Source organism: Panthera onca, chromosome A1 (assembly GCF_046562875.1).
Source record: "Panthera onca isolate mPanOnc1 chromosome A1, mPanOnc1 haplotype 2, whole genome shotgun sequence".
NCBI classification, from domain to species: Eukaryota; Metazoa; Chordata; class Mammalia; order Carnivora; family Felidae; genus Panthera; species Panthera onca.
Window position 1 is genome coordinate 34,948,820 of NC_138339.1, and position 20,903 is coordinate 34,969,722.

Sequence of the window (20,903 nt, forward strand, 5' to 3'; positions counted from 1 at the left end):
CCCCCAGGAGGCATTCCAGATGATGATTGAACCTAGTCGGTTAAGGTACAGAATGGGTCATTAGTTCCCAGGTGCATTGTCTCTCTGAGAATGTATAAGGCGTGGGTTCCTAAGGCCCTCTTGGCCCCCTCCTGGAACCTCAGACCGAGGTGAACACTTTTGCTCCTCAAGCAACAAATGGTTCAGAGAAACAACTAAGAGGTCACGTCCCTGCAACTGTTCCACTTGAGGTGTTGAGAGAGAGATGACTTTTCATGAAAACAGCAAAGCAAATGCTTTATAGATTATAGATAAACGTAGATACATAATGAAAATAATGTAAGAAATTAATCAATAAGCAAAGGGCAGGAGGGAACGTTATGAGAAAATAACCATGTTATTCCTTAAAGGGTGATTACACATAGGAACATTTTTAGAATTAGGTAATGCTAGAAAACATAGATGACGCACGCTACAAGGAAATTGCTAACAAATATAATGCCACGTTTGTCACAATAAAGCGGCCAGTTCAACACACTGCTGTTGTCTGTATCCATTTTTATTTTTGTTTTTTGCTTTTTTTTTTCACTTTTTCGCCGACGCCGTTCATCCTTCGGGAACCCCTGGACCTGCCGGAGCTGGACTCTGGCACCAATTTTCAATATAAATGTCGTATTGACACCAACTCTTTCAATGAGGTGAAAAACAAAATGGTGGCATGGGAAGTTGGCTACTATATTTCTAGAGGTTACAACCACAGCTGTCACAGACCATTTAGAAGATAAGGATCATTTCTGATGGTAGAGGTAGGAAAGAAGATAAACCCACATTTAAAATGTGCAGTTACTGGGGCACCTGGGTGGCTCGGTCGGTTGAGCGTCCGACTTTGGCTCAGGTCATCATCTCACAGTCCGTGAGTTCGAGCCCCGCGTCAGGCTCTGTGCTGACAGCTCAGAGCCTGGAGCCTGCTTCACATTCTGTGTCTCCCTCTCTCTCTGCCCCTCCCCTGTTCATGCTCTCTCTCTGTCTCAAAAATAAATAAACGTTAAAAAAAAAAATTTTTTTTAAATGTGCAGTTACTGGTTAAGCAATGAGTCATGGTCAAAGTCAATTCCCATTCTAATACAAAAACAACCCCTAAAATGCCAGTGTGACATTCCTAAATAAGGCCCTATATTTTAATAGCAGTCCTTCGTTTTATATGGAGAAAGAAAAAGTAGTTTTATAATTTAGTCAGAAAAAGCGATAGAAGATATATGCTTTATTTCCATGGATTTCTGACATCATATACTTAAAAAAAAATCCCTACCTTATTCAAATTTCCCTCCACTATATAATATTTATTATACCAACCAAAGTGACACAATCATTGCTCTCAAAAGATAATAGATTGTAAAATCTAATAGATTCTGAGATATAATAGATTGCAACCAATTGGTTAACAACAAAAAGAAAAACCAAAGTAAAATGAACATTTGCGACAATTTACAGAGCTCTGTTTAACTTAATAAATAAGAAGAATATGCTTTGGATAAGGCGTTGCTTCAGCACTTCTCAGAGAATAAGGCACACAATCACTAGCATTACAAATCACAAATGTGTGAGAAAATCTAAAGACAGCAGATGGCACATAGGATACAAAAAAACAAAGCAAGTGTCTTTAGGGCACTGATGTTTATATCAAAGTGACATTAAACTGTGAAAATGTAAAATTTTATAGCAACCAAATTTTCCTTCTCTAATAATAAAGGTTAATCATTTTTGACAGGTTAACCTGAAAGGACAAAGGAAAAGGCAAATTTCCTAAAACTCCTTCATTTTGAAAAATGTATGTTTTGTCTCTCTGCATCAGGCATATGTTTTAAAAATTATTTAACTGGTATAATATTTTTAAATAGTGTGTAAACAAACTGATAGCAACTAAAACAATTTTAATGACACCTCAGGAGTTTACATCTGAAATAACATTGCTGGTAAGTCCTTTTTTTGTGTGAATTCAAATTCCATGGTTATAAGCCATGCATTAATATTTTGTTAATTTCATTATGTTTTTTCAGAACAGTTAAAACCTTAACACATGGGATTCGGGGGCAAAGATACTAAAAAAATAATACTGGGGCGCCTGGGTGGCTCAGTCGGTTGAAAGTCTGACTTTTGATTTCGGCTCAGGTCATGATCTCTCGATTTGTGAGTTCAAGCCCCACATGAGGCTCTGTGCAACAGAGCAGAGCCTGCTTGGGACTCTCTCTCTCCCTCCCCCTCCCCCATTCATGAACACACTCTCTCTCTCAAAATAAATAGCTGAACTTTAAAAAAAATAATACTTGAGTAATGTTACTCCAGGCAACATATTACAATAATTATTTCCTAAAGTGATTCCTGAAACAATAATCTAGATCTAATATTAGTTACTATCTTTTATGAATATGATGATTTCTTACAAGTGTACTGGCACAGATTCCACCAGTAATCACAACTCACTAAAGTACCTGGCAAATCAAACTTCACTCAGGTTCAACATAGAGGAAAATGAAGAAATCTTAGTGGTCACCATACGTCTTATTCAGGATCTCATTTATTCTGGCTCTTTCACTGTTTCAGTATCTCAGGAAAATGTGGACACAAATGCCTTCAAATTAAGCACCCTACAATTTGATCTGTTTTTCATCCTGAAGTGGACTGCCTTAAATGTATACCTCCAGAAAATGTAACTGGATGTTAGTCTACTAGAGCTATTGGTAAAGCCAGATAAACAGAAGACACAATAAAAATATGTCATGGAATAAATGAAACTCTAATATTGTACTAGTGTATTATAGAAGAGAGAAGTAAAATTACAACAAATATATATATATATATATATATATATATATATATATATATATATATATATTAAAAAGGGTACATGCCTCCTAAGCAAGAGGATTCAGGAATTATAATAATTAATATATATTTTTTTAATATATAATGTCAGCTACCCTTAATTATCGTCTGAACCATTTCCTTCTCTCAGAGTGGCATACAGTTACTTCAGACGTCAATCTGAATTCCATGTTTTGCAGACATCATTTGTCTGGTCCCTGTTAAATACATAACAAATGAACAGATATGAGGTAAAGAGGATGTGATTATGACATAGAGCCAGAATGGCAAAGGAGAAGTTTTTCCAAATGGGCATATCCACAAGCCGTGACGAATTCCATCTCGGATATGATGTGAGGTCCAGGATATAAATAACATCCAGGGGAGAAAGCACCATGAGTCTTTGAGCTTGAAAAGGTGCATAGTAAACTTCAAGGTCAGAGCCACGACAGGTATCACAGTAGAACAGTGAAGAAAAGGTCTTCGTGGAAGAGTCAAAGCAGCCTGCAGGGGAAAGTAGCTGGTATCATTTCCCTCTTGGCAAACAAAATTTTGTAGATGCTTCTTAAGATTCTAAAATATTTTCCAGGAGTCTATTAGAAATGCAATGGAAACATTTTCTATGTCACCTGTGAATACACATATTAAATCTGGTATGTGTAAAGCAAAGAAGATATAGGTGTGAGTAGGATATTTCTTTGCGTTAAAAATGGAATCAAGATCTCAAGAACCTGGCCATCAATTTTTTAAAGTTTTCTATTATTTGCTTAGAAAAGTCACAATATGAACATAATTTATATATCAAATGTATGGTTTGTGTAAATTTGGAGTTTTAGAGAATTATCTGGGGCCTCTAACAGCATTGAAAAAAAATCTCACAACCAAATAAAATATTCTTCTATCAATAAAGGCAAGAAAGACATATTTTGTTGTAACCGGTTTATATTGGCCTTGAATATTTTCAGAATGCACTTACAACAACATTTAGAAAGACTGTATTATTTTATTTTATTTTTTTAAGTTTATTTATTTTGAGAGAGAGAGAGAGAGAGAGAGAGACCATGAGTGCATGTGCTAGCTGGGGAAGGGCAGAGAGATCATGACCTGAGCTGAAATCAAGAGTCAGATGCTTCACCGCCTGAGCCATCCAGGCTCCTCTCAATTAGATAACTTCGAATGAAAAGGAAGCCGAGGATAGTGAAAATTGCCTAAATCTGAATCTCCCCACACATCCTCAAAAACACTACAGACAAGGACAAATAAAACTATACCAAATCCCACTCGGCATTAGACAGACGTCAGAGAGCACCTAAAACTTCAAATACTCTGAAGCATTAAGATAAACACCACATCAGCGTGCTCTCTTGCACACCTCCACCGCAAGCCAAGAGAGACGAGGAGACCTAAGATTGATCTAAAATTACTAGAAAGAGAAACACTGAAAAGGGCCCTCATAGATCAGAGCACCGGCTACAAAGCAAAGACTTCAAAGTGTGCATGATTCAAGGCATTACAAGGCACTGGTTCTGGGGGAGAAGATGATAAAGAGGAAGGGAGAGGAACCCTTTGGGGACGGTCAAGAGGAAAAGGAGTAGTGAAAAAAACAACTTAGGTACCTATAAAAAAAAAAATTAGGAGGCATAACCTTCCCACCACACTAAAATACAAGACATCTGTTAAAAAAACTGTACCTTGGGGGTGCCTGCGTGGCTCAGTCGGTTAAGCATCTGACTCTTGATTTCGGCTCGGGTCATGGTCTCCCAGTTCTGTGGCTTCGAACCCCACATTAGGCTCTGTGCTGACAGTGTGGAGCCTACTTGGGATTCTGTCTCCCTCTCTCTCTGCCCCTCCCCTGCTCGCTCTCTCTCTCTCAAAATAAATAAACTTAAAAAAGAGAGAGACAGACACTATACCTTGCCACCCTGTGAAGTCACATGGCTGGGGGGGGGTCTCTTAAACGCACTACTTAAACCAGGGTTCTCTACTCCCACCAACTGACTAAACATCAATCAGGGAGTTTATGCTACATTCCCCTTCCTTCTCCCTTCTCTACATTTTTAGCTGTTTTATTTCTACTTTGCCGGCACATGTGACATTTCTGTATTGTTACTCAATTCTTGTCTCTACCTTTGTTTTTTGGTTCCATACCCACGCTGTATCGTGCTCCTTAACAGCAGGGTGGGACAAGGGGGCCTGTGGTAGTCCCTACTTGGAAGAAAGCAATAGCCTGAAGTTGACGTGATTAGCAGTTATGCTCTGGATATGTCTGACTCTTTACGCATTCATTTGTGAAGTCTATTTATATTAATAGATGCTAAAGAAATTTCTGTTGCTTGGCTTACTTCTAAAACTTCAATCGAGGCTTTTCCTTCATAGAAAAATAATGAATAATGGGGGCGCCTGGGTGGCTCAGTTGATTAAGCGTCTGACTTTGGCTCAGGTCATGATCTCGTGGTCTGTGGGTTTGAGCCTCACATTGGACTCCATGCTGACAGCTCAGAGCCTGGAGCCTGCTTCGGATTCTGTGTCTCCTTCTCTCTCTGCCCCTCCCCTGCTCACGCTCTCTCTCTCAAAAATAAATAAACACTAAAAAAAAGAAAAATAATAAAGAATAAAAGGACATTATCATAAAATTACAGAAGTAAAAATAGATCACTTAAAAAAAGAAGTAACAACAGACATTTAAAAAATAGTATCATAATGGGGTGCCTGGTGGCTCAGTGGGTTAAGCGTTGGACTTCAGCTCAGGTCATGATCTCACAGTTCATGAGTCTGAGCCCCGTGTCAGACTCTGTGCTGACAGCCAGGAGCCTGGGGCCTGCTTCAGATTCTGTGTCTTGCTCTCTCTCTCTTTGCCCCTCCCCTGCTTGCACTCTGTCACTCTGTTTCTAAAAAAATGAATAAACGTTAAAAAAATTTTTTAAATAGTATCATAAGTACTTAGTTTTGGTACTTATTACTGACGATCACAAACAATTTTATGGTTAAAAACGTTCATATTTCATTTTAAAAAAAGGATCAGTACCAGCACTATGCTATACTTTCTATGCACTACCTCCTTTAATCCTTACAACAACTGGATGAGTTAGAGATGATTTTACAGAGCGGGGAGCCAAGGCTTACAGACAACAAGTAGCTTCCCCACGTTGTACAAACACTGAGTCTGTCTGACTCTTTGGCTCATATTCTTTTTTTTTTTTTTTAATTTTTTTTTAACGTTTATTTATTTTTGAGACAGAGAGAGACAGAGCATGAATGGGGGAGGGTCAGAGAGAGAGGGAGACACAGAATCTGAAACAGGCTCCAGGCTCTGAGCCATCAGCCCAGAGCCTGACGCGGGGCTCGAACTCACGGACCGCGAGATCATGACCTGAGCCGAAGTCGGACGCTTAACCGACTGAGCCACCCAGGCGCCCCATTTGGCTCATATTCTTAACACTACCACTTCTAAGTGAGTCAAAGAATAGTAGGTAGCCTAAATATAGTAGGTAGCCTAAATGTTTTTAAAAATTACCATAGTTAAATTCTAGGTGAACACACTTATGAACCACACTTTCTGTGGTTTAGCTTATCCAAAGCTCTACTAACATTTATTGTGAACTATTTACCACGGTGCATCCTGTAACATGCTCTCTTAACACTCAAGACAACCCAACGAGAACAGTAAAGACAGAATCCACATTTTACAGATGAGGGCACTGAGGCTTAAAGAAGGAAGGGGCTCTGCTAACACCACCACATACCGGGATTCAAACTCAGGTCTTCTGATGCCAATCTCAAACGCAATGTTATTCTGCCTCCCCTTATAGCCAAAAAGTTACAATGTGTCTTTAATCAGGAATTAGTGATTCCTAACTGATTAAGTGTTTTCATAAGTGAGACAATCTCTGAAAAGTACCTGGTGTGTGACACATAAAGGAAAAAGTGATCATTTCTCGTTTCATTCAACAAATATCTACCGAACACCTACTAGGTGAGCCAGGCTGCGTTCCAGGCAGTGGTGAGCAAGAAAAGTCCTTGCTCTGTGGGTCTGTGTTTCTTTCCTGAAATATTTACAGGTCATAAACACGTAAAAGGTAGGCAAATCTGTTGACACTTAGAAAATATTATCTGAACAGGGGTGCCTGGGTGCCTCTTGATTTTGGCTTAGGTCATGACCCCAGGGTCATGGGATCAAGCCCTGGGTAGGTTCCATGGTGAGCGTGGAGCCTCCTTGAGATTCTCACTCACTCATTCTCTCTCTCTCTCTCTCTCCTTCTCCTCTGACCCTCTCTCCCGCTCGTGTGCACGCTCTCTCTCTCTAAAATGAAAAAAAAAAGCAAAAAGAAAATATTGTCTGAACTGTCATTTTAAGCATAGCTCATCTGCAAAGCTAGCAGGTCACTGTATAGCTAAACATCTGAAGCCTCAATGAAATTCCTCAAATTTCGCCACCAGCGACGGTGTCCTAAGGAGTCCCTTGAAATGCACACCTTTGGTTCCAAGAGGGGCTGGGGAATGAATCTACTGAAGTCATTCCCCGGGACTCGGAATCATCTTAAAGCTGCTTCACTGTTACAGAGCACGTAGGAGCTGCATACTAACTGTAAAACATGAAGCGTAAGGGGGAAAATCCTAACTGTGGCCCTGAAGAAAGAACACAGAAAAAAGAAACAGGTTAGCTCCGAGAATGACCCCCATTATTTTAAACCAGTTGGCTGATGCTTCCTTCAAGACTTGGCTAAGCACCGTCCTCGGTAAAGCCAGCACAGAACTCTTCAGGTACATTTAGTGAGTCCTTGCTCTGTATGCATCCTTGGCACTTTGTGAGGCCAAGTAACTTGATTAGCAACATGTCTGTATTCATCTTCAGGAAAGTACTGAGTGCTCAAAAAAATGGGATGAATGAGCTTTCTTACTTTAAAATAAAGATAACCCCTAGCTCTAAAATGATGCTGTGAAGGTCAATATAATGGTGTTAAAGACCAGAAAAATTAAACATGGATGCCTCTTACCTTTAAAGATAAAGATCCAGCTAGAAAAAAGTGGTCTACATCAATAACAGAGGCTAAAAATCCAGCTAAAATGATTTCTCCAAAGTCAGTTGTCTTCTTGACTCCAATGACAATTGCCCACAACCACATGCCAATCACGCAATGTACTGCATTATCTGAGAGGGCTCGAAGCCAGTCATTTTGCTGAATTATTGAAAACTGAAGAAGTCTGTCAGCTACTAGGCAAAATATTCCCAGACCGAGGCTGGAAAAAAGAGATTCAGTGCTACAAGACTGGAGTAAAGCATGGGTCTTCTCAGCCTCAGATGCCATCACAAATAATACGTCAGTATACAGCAAAAGCCATCAGGAGACAAACTGCTTATTCTTGTTTATATTCCCCAGTTGCCCTAAAATAGAAAGCAAAGAAAAATATTAATGCCACATAGCATTTAAACAAAACAAAATCAGCAATGATTTCACAAATACAAAATCAAATTGTAGAAACTGGTATTTAAAAAAAATTTTTTTTAAAATGTTTTGTTTATTTTTAAGAGACAGGATGTGAGAGGGGGAGGGGCAGAGAGAGAGGGAGACACAGAATCCGAAGCAGGCTCCAGGCTCTAAGCTGTCAGCACGGAGCCCAATGTGGGGCTCGAACCCATGAACCGTGAGATCATAACATGAGTTGAAGTCAGATGCTTAACCGACTACGCCACCCAGGCACCCCTGGTATTTCTTTTTTTTTTTTTTAAACTGTTGTCAGTAATTTCATTTTATTTTTCCCAGCTTTACTGAGATACAACTGATATATAACACTGTATAAGGTTAAGGTGTATAATGTGATGATTTCATATACGCATATATTGTGAAATGATTACCACAGTGTGGTTAACATCTCCGTCACCTCTCATAGTTACCTTTTTGTGCGTGTGGCGAGAACATTTAAGACTACTCTGTTAGTAATTTTCAAGTGTAAGAAAATCGTATTTCTTACATGTTATATACAATATGCCATGTAGCACAAAGAGAATAGGAACACCAGTTTACATGTTAGTATGTATCAAGGTGAATTTAAGAAAGCCCACCAACTGTAATCTATTACTTTGAGGTCATCCATCAGTTCTCTCTCTCAGCAATGTGTGCTACATGGCAGTGGGCATCCGTGTCTGTGTACCCAGCATCTATTTTCCATACTTCTGAAAACAGCATCTCCTTTTAGGAAAACTGCTCATCGCAAGACCCACTCTGGAGCTGACCAGCTAGAATTCCCTGTCTCTCTTAGTAGTAGTAATTAATTAGTAATTAGTAATTAGTCATCATTTTCCAGTAGTGATTGGACTAGTGGTGAATACTCTAGTGATTAAGGTGACCCAGGCTGGGCCAATCAGACTCCCTTCTAGAATTTTCCTAAGTGGAGCTGGTAGGGGAAAGTTACTCTTCTTCTTACAGACCATGGGCTTCACTACACGGAGCACCCTAAAAACAAAGAACCATAAGGACATCAAGTCCACAGGTCCAGGCTTTTAAGTTTCTCAGAGCTGGCCTCATTCCTGCAGCTTACCTTTTACTTCTAGGAGCTACCCTAGCATTCTTCCAATAAATCCCTTTTTCCTTTCTGTTGCCTCTAACCGAAGAACTTTAATTGATATAAAAAGGCAATCATAATTCTGTGCTTAGTGCTTACCTGGCATAGGATACTGAAATCATTTATACAGTTAAAGTTATCAACATTATGTGATACCTGAAGTTTTTGTTTTATATTGTTCTGTTTTAATTCTGAGACTAAAGAATAACTAAATGACGTATTAAGAATGATTCAACTTCCATTCTGTCATAAAAACTATACATAGCTCATAATATATATTCCGGAATTTATAAGGAAACATTCCTTGAATCAGAAAACAACTTGGAAAAAGATGAACTAAGTTGAAGGCCTTACACCATCTGATTTCAAGTTTTATAAAACCGCAGTAATTAAGACAATGTGGTACTGATATAAAGATAGACAAATAGATTGATGAAACAGAATAGAAAGTGGGATCAGAAATAGATCCACCCATATACGGTCAATTGATTTTTTTTTTTAATTTTTTTTTTTAACGTTTATTTATTTTTGAGACAGAGAGAGACAGAGCATGAACGGGGGAGGGTCAGAGAGAGGGAGACACAGAATCTGAAACAGGCTCCGGGCTCTGAGCACTCAGCACAGAGCCTGACGCGGGGGGCTCGAACTCACGGACCGCGAGATAGTGACCTGAGCCGAAGTCGGACGCTCAACCGACTGAGCCACCCAGGCGCCCATACGGTCAATTGATTTTTAACAAACATGCAAAAGCAAGTAAACAAAGAAAAGATGGTCCTTTCACCAAACACTGCTGGAACAACAGGATATCCATATGTAAAAATAATGAACCTCGGTCCATACTTTACTCCATATACAAAAATTAAGTCAAAATGGATTACAGACCTAAAAGTAAGATATAAAACTGTAAAACTCCTGGAAGAAAGCATAGAATATTTTTGTGTCCTTGGATTATGTAAAGAGTTCTTAGAAGCAACATCAAAAGGCCAATCTGTTTTTTAAAAATTGATACACTGAACTTTGTCAAAATTAAGAAGCTCTGCTCTTTGAAAAACATTAAGAGAATGAATCAACAAGCCACAGATTTGGGATAAAATATTTGCGTATCTCGTATTTGCTAAAGGATTTCTACCCAGAACAAAGAATTCTCAAAACACAGTAACAGAAAAATAAACGAATACAAAAATGGGCTAAAGATTTGAAAAGGTCCATTACAAAGATAATATATAGTGGTCAACAAGCACATGAAATATGCTCAATGTCATCAATTATTAGGGAAATGCAAATTAAGGCCACAATGAGATACCAGATATACCTATTGGAATGGCTAAAATTAAAGACTTATCGTCCCAAATGTTGAAGAGATGTGGAGCAACCAGAACCCTCACACACGGCTGGTGGAAATATAAAATGGTAACCACTTTTCAGTTTCTCCAAAGTTAAACATACTTCGATCATAGTCATTCTCCTCCCACGTATTTACCGGAGAGAAATGCAAGCATACAGACATACAGAGACTTGTACATGAATGTTCACAGCAGCTTTATCTACATTAGCTCCAAACTGGAAACAGCCCAACTGGCTAAACAAAACATGGAATAAAAAGAAATAAAAAAGTAATACATACGAAAACATTGATGAACCTCAAATACTTAGTGAAATAAACCAAACCAAAAAGAAAAGAAAAATGGAGTAATAGTCAAAACCCATGTAACTAGACAACACAAAGAATGAGCCTTGGGGCGCCTGGGTGGCTCAGTCGGTTGAGCGTCCGACTTCGGCTCAGGTCATGATCTCGCTGTCCGTGAGTTTGAGCCCCGCGTCGGGCTCTGTGCTGACAGCTCAGAGCCTGGAGCCTGTTTCGGATTCTGTGTCTCCCTCTCTCTCTGACCCTCCGCCATTCATGCTCTGTCTCTCTCTGTCTCAAAAATAAATAAATATTAAAAAAATTAAAACAAAACAAAACAAAAAAACAAAGAATGAGCCTTAATGTCAACTATGGACTCCAATCAATGCACCAATGTTGGTTTATTAATTGTAACAAGTGTGCCACACTAACACAAAATGTTAATAATAGGGAGAAATATGTATGGAGGGAGAGGTAACATATGGAACACTCTGTACTATCTGCTCAATTTTTCTGTAAACCTAAGACTGTTCTCAAAAATAAAGTCTTAATTTTTAAAAATGACATAAATGAAGGAAATATGGGAAATTTTATAATTGTCCAATATCGGTAATGGATACCCTGTAGTTCATTATTCTATCCTCCACTTTTCTATATATTTAAAATTTTCATTTAGAAATTTTTTAAAGAATACATAATGATTCCATTTATATAAAATCCTAGAAAATGCAAATCAACTTAAGTGACAGAAAGCGGATCAGTGGTTGCCTGGGGAAGGGAGGGACTTAGAAGGATTAAAAAGGAACATAAGGAAACTTTGGGGGAAGAGTTATGTTCACTATCTTGATTATGGTAATAGTTTCATGGTTCATAGTTTCATGTATACATCAAAATGAATCAAAGTCAAGAATGCTAGCTTCTCCTGCAGATCACCCACAGCATCAAAACTGGAGTTGGTGAGAAGCCAATGCAGATTCCATTCTGTCCTTGCTCTCCTCCACATTCAGTTTCCCTTTTTGACTGTCTGCCTAGCTGATCTGCAGCAGCTTCAGGCTCAACAATAGACTCAGAGGCAAGCGTCTGCCCAGAATGCTCTCCCAGCCCCCACAATTACAGAAGGTCTAACAGCTGTCATAAATCCCACATTATTTAGCAGGCAAGTAGTTCTTCTTCTTTGATGGAACTTAACTAATACAAGATCCAGACCATTTTATTGAGTAAGAAGACAACATTGATGGTGTTATTCCCTTCCAATGGAATCTATAAATTTAATATACTCCTAATTACAATCAAAAGGGATTTTCTTTTAGGAACTCCATGAAATGTTTCTAAATTTCATTTAGAAGAGCAAATACCGGGTGCCTGGGTGGCTTACTTGTTAAGCATCTGACTTTGACTCAGGTCATGATTTTACAGTTCATGAATTCGAATCCCACTTTGGGTGAGTTTGTGCCCCACTTCGGGTGAGCTCGAGCCCTGCTTTGGGTGAACATGAGCTCTGCTTCAGGTAAAATAAAGGAGTAAATGCCAATAAACTTGAAAAAGCAGAGTATCATAAGTACTAAAAGGTGAATACAAAGTCCAGAAACAGATTAAGTGTGTGTATGGGGGAGTGGGGAATGTGTGTATAATTCTAAACTGATAGAGGAACACTTATTATTTAACTCAGATCCTGTATCAGTTAGGCTTCTTAAGTGCATGGAAAAGAAAAGAAGTAAATGCAAAACACAAAACTTATTAAAAGGATATTGGAAATCACAGACTTGCCAGGTTTTAAGAACCAGGCCTCAAATCTATGCCTCAAGTACCTCAGTGAAAATGACACCAGACAACTGGTCTGGTGACCATCTCCCTACCACTGACCCCAGCTTACACTGCCCAACCCCCGTCACCAGATGTTACCACTGGCATTGGTGTGAAAGCTGCACTGTCTGCTGCGGCCATGAAAGATTCTTGGCAGTATTTGTTGTTTTTTTTTAATCTCAATACAAAATTTGGAGTGGGGCAGCGTGTATGTGTCTGATTGGCTGGCTCTACATTACATGACCAGACCTTTGCTGCAAGGGAGGTTGGAAAAGACAGTACTTAGCCTTTTCAGCATGTATTGTAGAAAGAGTGCTCTTTGTTTCTTCCAGTTGCATTAGAAGAGCAATCTGACAAATATACTATCTGGACAGGAAGTGAGCAGTCCACACTGGTTGTCAGTCTGTTAAGTGCCAAGTAGTACTGGAGAGAGTCAATCAGACAAAACCTGAGACTGGGTCATCTGCTTTCAATCTGTGCAATGCACAGTTCTACACAGTAAAGCTGTTAAATCAACTCTAGATTTTAAAGCTGTTAAATCAAACAACATTCAAATGGATTACAGTTTTGCAATATAATAGACCATTTCCCTGGTTGGTTAAATTAAGAAAGGGAATCTGTAGCTGCTTGGAAAATTTCTATGATTAGATAGCTTTTGTAATCAGTTTGATTATCAAGTTTGGGATATTTACATGAATTTGTAAACAGACTTCTACATAGTTCAGCCAGGTAGACTTTTAGAGGGGAGCTCAAAATTATTTTAAAAATATTGATAGACATGACTACATAAGAATGTAAAACTTGTGCATGGCAAAGTTAAAGACAAATGGAGGAAATTTAGAACCTTTATGATGGAGAAAGATTTAAAGTTTTACTTTATTAAGGGCACTTAAAATTAAGAAGGAAAAATAAGTACCCCAGTAATAAAGCGGGCAATGTCTATGGAAAGGCAATTTTGAAAAGGAAGAAATACAAATATCAAAAATTACTAGAAGATTTCAACTTTATTGGTAATCAATTGAATTTAAATTAAAACAATAAGGGGTGCCTGGGTGGCTCAGTTGGTTAAGCGTCCAACTTTGGCTCACATCATGATCTCACTGTCCATGAGTTCGAGTCCTGCATCAGGCTTGCTGCTGTCAGCGGGGAGCCTTCGCCGGATCCTCTGTCTCCCTCTCTCTCTGCCCCATCCCTGCTCATGCACTATCTCTCTCTCTCTCTCTCTCAAAAGTAAATACGCATTAAAAAATTAATTAAAACAATGAGATTTCAATGTAAGATTGACAAAAAAATTGCTAATACTTTCTGTTAGTAGTGGTAGAGAAATGATCACTCATACTGAGTATTAGCAGGAGTGTAAGTGGGTATAATTTTTAGGGGACAATTTGACAATAAATGTATCAAAAACCAAGGGGCGCCTGGGTGGCTCAGTCGGTTAAGCGGCCGACTTCGGCTCAGGTCATGATCTCACGGTCTGTGAGTTCGAGCCCCGCGTCAGGCTCTGTGCTGACAGCTCAGAGCCTGGAGCCTGTTTCAGATTCTGTGTCTCCCTCTCTCTCTGCCCCTCCCCTGTTCACACTCTGTCTCTCTCTGTCTCAAAAATAAATAAACGTTAAAAAAAAATTAAAAAAAAAAAAACCATTTAAAAATGAACAAATATTTTTGACTCAGCATTTCCAACTCTACAAATTTATCCACAGAAAATAAGTAGATTTAAATACAAAGAGGTATATATGGATATTCAGTATGGCATTGTTTATAATAAGGAAAAATTAGAAATTAAAGGTCCTAAATACAAGACTAGTGAAATTAATTTCAAACAATTAAGCAGCCATTAAAAAACACTTATTTCTGTTTTTACTGACATGAAAAGATGTTCAAAATATTAACATTTAAAAGGCAGCCTGTAAGATAATATGTAAAATATTACTTTTTATTAAAAATATGTACTTATACTGTACATTTAAAAATAGAGAAGACTGTTCATTTGGCTCCTATCTCACTCATGGGCTTACATATGATCATTACTTTTTTCCCCTTGTTTGATTCCCTAAACATTTTCAATGCCTTAATATTATGACCACAAAACCATTAAAGCTACTCTGAAAAGTTAGTCAGAAGTCATTAAACAACTCAGACCATGATGCTTGTCAGCCTCTTCAAAGTATAATTTTTAAAAAGTAAAAGTATATTTATAACATCATAAATATGTATTAATAAAAATATGAGAATATATAACATTAATAAACATTAATAGAGGTGCCTGGGTGGCTCAGGTTAAGCACCCAACTCTTGATTTTGGCTCAGGTCATGATTTCACGGTTTGTGAGTTCAAGGCCTGCATCGGGCTCTGCACTCACGGTGCGGAGCCTGCTTGGGATTCGTTCTCTCCCCTCTCTCTCTACCCCTACCCCACCTGCTCTCTCTTTCAAAAATAAACAAAAAAAATTAAAATTAAAATAAACCTTAATAAAATTTTATACAATTCTTATAAGCCAAATTTATACTATAAAAATTATTTGTTCCTATTTATGTATTAGTTGACACATGCAAAGACTACAAAAGATTTCTCTATCTCCAGGTGAAATAAACTTATAGAGATTCCTTTAATTCTTTCATATTGTGAAGAAGACTTGCTTTGCACAGAACCAACTGTGCAAATGATAATGGAGTCTACGACAATCCTCAAATTCTTGTCATTTGCAATAATGAAATCTGTTCTGAAAAGCACTAAGATTGGGTTTGAGCCTACAGATTCTTCCAGGATGAGGAAATAATGATTTCAAAGTACTTTCAAGCAAGAGATAAGACCAAAATGTAAGAATCCAAAAGATACCTCCAAGGTCATGAATCCTTTAATTAAACCCGAGGATTTACAGTCCCATAAATGAATCATTTGTTTCCACTTTACAAATAAACTCTTGACACTTGCATGGATAAAGAAGTCAACATATTTAAAGGTTCAGTGCACATAATTTTAAAGTTTATAAAATATCCCTTTGAACCAAAGCTAGATGCCAGTATCCACTTAGGCAGATGGGAATCGGGACACACAAATTTGAATTAATGACCAAGTCAGAGAGGTGCTGCACTGGCAGCAATATTCCCCTCCTTCAGTGAGCAGTGGCCTGCAAATTAGCCCGAAGGAGAAAGAAGGCCACTCAGGCAGATGAGTGTGAGAGGGAAGGCTGTGCACACTCACACAAAAGCCTAACAGAAAAGCTCTGCTGCCACTGAAACTATGCTTATTCAGGAAAACCTTGGTTTGCGAGCATAACTCATTCCGGAAACATGCTTGTAATCCAAAGCACTTGTATGTCAAAGCGGAAGAAATACTGGAAACTCAGATGACTTGTTCCACATCCCAAAAATATTCACATAAAAATCATTACAATACTGTAATATAATACACAACAATAAAGAAAATACAAAATATAAAGACAAATAAATTAACCTGCACTTACCTTTCAAAACCTTCGTGGCTGGTGTGAGGGAGACAAGAGAGAGGGTTATTGTGTAGGATGACTTTCACTATCACTAATGAAATCACTGCTATCTACTGGCTCAATGGAATCCTTTTCTGCATGGGGGCCATTGTATACACTTGCATGGATGTCAACTATACTACATTATTAATAAACTCTTGTCATATACTGTATTTAATGTAACTGGCAATAATGCAGCAGAGGAAAGGGTCTCTATCTGCAGGCAACCTGACCTAGAATGAAGCAAAGCATTCTTAAGCTTACTCATGTATGGAAAAGCAAAGGACTGTTGAAGTGACAAAAAAATACACTATCGCCAGTTTTGGGTACCTTCCAATGTTCTGAAAAATCACTGATTTCTGCCAAACACCACAGCATGAGGCCCAGCATCTGAGCAAGGGAGACGATCACCCACCATCCCGCAGAGAGAAAGAAAGAGAGAGAAAAGAACGACTGGCTCATTTGTGATCATGTGACATTAGGCATCATGTACTACTCAGTCGCAGAACAAGTTACTCACAACACAAGGTTTTACTGTATATGCATTTATTACAAATTTATTTTCAAATCTTATCTCAGGAGACAAAAAAAAGGTCATTATCCACTTAATTGCAAATTGCATTACATCCAAACTCTTTTACTCTTTTTTTAAGATTTTACTTTTAAGTAATCTCTACACCCAACATGGAGCTCGAACTCACAACCCCAAGACCAAGAGTCACATACTCCACTAACTAAGCCAGCCAGGTACCCCCATCTTCTTTTACTCTTGAAACAATTTTTAACATCCTAAAATATATTTAAATGTTACCAACCTTGTGTTTTACATAAGTTCAGATTCTAAAAACACAGGGTAGCTAATGAAGTGTTAAGAGCAAAGTGAAACATCAAAAGATCACTTCAAGTATTTAAATGATGATTCAAATTTAAAGTGACCCGAAAAAGAAGACCTTATTGTTTATAACTATATCGTTGTTTGAATAGGAACACATACACAAAACGGGGCAGCATGAAATACATTTTATAAATGGAAAGTATAAAACAGTTGCTTGATGAGAGAACAACAAAAGACTAATGAGGGAAGTAGATCCCTTAGCCCGTCAAGTTTTTTAGATGCCTGCAGCTCTGCAAACTTCTGGACTGCAAGTACATGGGCCCCTGAGCCAGAATCACCCAGCTAAGCCTTGTCGAGACCACAGACACAGTGAGATAATACTTGTTAAATGTTTTAAGCCTCTAAGTTTCGGGGTAATTTGTTATACAGTAATAGGTATCTAACACAATACTGTTTCATTCATTCATTCATTCATTCATTCAGAGAGGGCACAAGTGAGCAAAGGGCAGAGAGAGAGAGAGAGAGAGAGAGAGAGAGAGAGAGAGAGAGAATCCCACAAGGGGCAGAGGCAGGGGGGAAAGAGAGAAAGAGAAGCAGGGCTCAGCTCACCCGAAGTGGGGCAGGAGCTCACCTGGAAGCAGGGCTTGAGCTCATCTGATGTGGGATTCGAACTCCTGAACCCTGAGATCATGACCTGAGCCCAAGTCAGATGCTTAATGACTGAGCCACCCAAGGACCTGTTTCCTTTTTTAAAAAAAGGTATAATATGGGAGTGCCTGGGTGGCTCAGTCAGTTGAGTGTCCAACTTTGGCTCAGGTCATGATCTCATGATTCATGAATTCAATACCTGCGTCAGGCTCTGTGCTGACAGCTCAGAGCCTGAAGCCTGCTTCAGCTTTTCTGTCTCCCTCTCTCTCTCTGCCCCTCCCCCACTCATGCTCTGGCTCTCTCTCTCTCGCGCGCGCTCTCTCTCAAAAATAAACATTAAAAGGGGAGCCTGGGTGGCGCAGTCGGTTAAGCGTCCGACTTCAGCCAGGTCACGATCTCGCGGTCCGTGAGTTCGAGCCCCGCGTCAGGCTCTGGGCTGATGGCTCGGAGCCTGGAGCCTGTTTCCGATTCTGTGTCTCCCTCTCTCTCTGCCCCTCCCCCGTTCATGCTCTGTCTCTCTCTGTCCCAAAAATAAAAAAATTAAAAAAAAAAATTAAAAAAAAAAAAAAATAAACATTAAAAAAAGTTAAAAGAATATAATTATGGTCCCAGAAATACAATTCTGACATCTATTCCACTCCAATTATTAGTGCAGATATTTAACATCTCTGGCTTAGATTCTGAGTATGAGAAAGAGAATTTTTTTCTTTTGGAAAACGAAATTTAATGAATGTAGTCCTTTTAGTTACTGTCTCTGACTAGGACACCCAAGTGTATCCATTTTTCGTCATACCTTTTTCTACTTCCTACCCCTTCCCTATAAGTAGAATGGACCTCAAAAACCGTAAAATAATGATTTATTCTACATAGTCACTTTTGTTAGGCAGTTCTGTTAAGACTAGTAACTATAATTTTCTCTTAAACCTGTCATGCATAAAACCCAATGTGCACAAGGTATTCGACAAATATTTCAGTATACTAATACAAGGTATAAGCAGGAAGCAACCCTCAGCCTATGAACTAAACATATTATTTAGGATGCCTTCTCATCTCATAACAACCAGTTACCCAGATGATAAATTTCTCCTTATGACTTGTAGCCACTTTCTACAATGGTAAAACTGCCACACCCCATCCCATTACAGTAAAACGTCATCAACTATGGGGACTTTAAAGTATACATACATAGTAGTAGGGCGCCTGGGTGGCTCAGTCGGTTAAGCGTCCCACTTGGGCTCAGGTCATGATCTCACCGCTTGTGAGTTCGAGCCCCGCGTCGGGCTCTGTGCTGACAACTCAGAGCCTGGAGCCTGCTTTGGATTTTCTGTCTCCCTCTCTCTCTGCCCCTCCTCTGCTCATGTTGTCTCTCTCTCAAAAATAAACTTTAAATACATTTTTAAAATAAGTATACATAGTAGTAATCTTTCCTTAACTCACATAGTCAGTTACTTTAATTATACACTATGATGCATTAATAATCTTAGACAAATATTTCTGCCAAAACAAAGAGCTAACAAATTCCCCATGTAAATGTCACCTACTTCCCTCTCTCATCACACAAATATTTATAAAAACCTGAGGTAAATGTAGTCCCAAATCCAACAACTACCTTTAGTATTGTTTTACAAAGAAGTCTTTTTCACTGTTGGTGCTGCAAAAGTTCATATATTTAATTTTTTTTTTAAATTTTAATTTCTTTAAGTCATCTCTACACCCAAGGTGGGGCTGGAACTCAAACCAGAGATCAAGTAGCAGGCTCCGCCCAGTGTGCCAGCTAGACGCCCCAAATACATATATATTTTTAATGCTACAAGTAACCTAGAGCAGATGCCCAATCTAATGCAGCTAATTTGCAAAGGAAGGAAACACAAATCCTCACTTTCACAGAAACTTTTTATAGCCTGAACATAAAATGTTTAATTCCTACACTATTAGTAACAAAACATACAATTCTGAATCTCAGTATATTTCAAATCTCGGCAAATTCCCAAAGCGTTCTTTCCTAAGGCTGGTGTGATGCAATAATCTTAAAAATGCCGATTAAGAAAATGGGGCAGAAGGCCTGGCGTCAACGTTACCAAACGTTCCATGTGCAGGGAAGAGACCGTGTCACACTTTTAACAGTCACGCCTCCAGGGATCCGGGGCGGGCAGGACTGTCGTGCCTGGTAAAGAGGGCAATGGGCAACTCCGGCAAGACCCCCGCCACGCCGCCCTGGGCCAGGGAAACGCCGGGGCACAAAGCCTAGGGGAGGACCCGGTGCTTATGGAATCTCGAAGGCGCGACGAAGCCTGAGGGAGACGCCCGGACTTCGAGCAGATCCCGGGACCATCAGACAGTGACGGCCCACGGGTCCAGTACACCCCGCTTGCTCTCGCGTCCCGCGCGCTCGCCGCCCCTGCAAGCCCACCCCATCCAGACTCTGGAGCTTCGGCCTCCCACCTCAGGACGCAGTTTCGCGGCGTCCACTCCGTCCCCTTCCCGCCCAGTCCCTCGCGGAGCTCAGCCGCACCCACCCTCAGCTCTTCAGGTTGAAGTCCTTCGCAGCACAAACGGCGGCCCCGCCTCTCTTCCCTCCCCTAGGCCGGCACCATAGAGACGCCGGACGCCAGCCAGAGCGGCCCCAGCAACACCCAAACGTCCGCCGAGAGGACGCCGGGATACTGGCCCCATTCATAACGGACCGGAACGGAAATCTCTGGGGTCTGCTGGTGGAGGTGGTGGGTTCCTGCAGTTTTCTCCTGCCGTACCCCATAAGGAGACCTTTGGGATAGTGGGGGGATAAGTGCAAAGTGCCTTGTTGGTTTCCTCTGTCAAACCTGAGCATTCGTTCTTGGCTGTGCCGGCGCCGTGCCCCAGACTTGGCCGATATACCCATAATGCACCCTCCCTGGCGGCCAGAAAGCTGAGAAAGCAGAAGTGGCCTCACCGAATGTCGGAGGCACAGGCCATACGCTCAGACGCTTGAGCTGGGAGCCACAGGCCGTCTTGGCTCCCGAAGAGGTGGAGAAATGTCTTTCAAGTTGGGCGTCGGAGAGTTTTTCAGGAGACGGAGACACCACGCGGCTTTGCGGGTCGGCCGCTCCTCCATAGCGCTCCAACGCCC

General features: G+C 39.9%; 1 protein-coding gene across 3 annotated transcripts; it reads right to left on the bottom strand.

Moving 5' to 3' along the window:
* Positions 1 to 678: 678 nt before the first annotated feature.
* Positions 679 to 20,893, bottom strand: TMEM267 (transmembrane protein 267). Of its 3 annotated transcripts, none has more exons than XM_060634565.3 (3): positions 20,727 to 20,893; positions 7,836 to 8,224; positions 679 to 3,345 (listed from the first exon to the last, which is right to left on the bottom strand). In XM_060634565.3, the coding sequence occupies exons 2-3, from the start codon at positions 8,145 to 8,147 to the stop codon at positions 3,010 to 3,012; spliced, it is 648 nt and encodes a 215-aa protein (XP_060490548.1). In that variant the 5' UTR covers positions 8,148 to 8,224; positions 20,727 to 20,893; the 3' UTR covers positions 679 to 3,009. The 3 variants fall into 3 exon arrangements, with proteins under 3 accessions (XP_060490548.1, XP_060490547.1, XP_060490549.1); XM_060634564.3 differs by lacking the exon at positions 20,727 to 20,893 and adding an exon at positions 20,314 to 20,377; XM_060634566.3 differs by lacking the exon at positions 20,727 to 20,893 and adding an exon at positions 20,240 to 20,314.
* Positions 20,894 to 20,903: the final 10 nt, after the last annotated feature.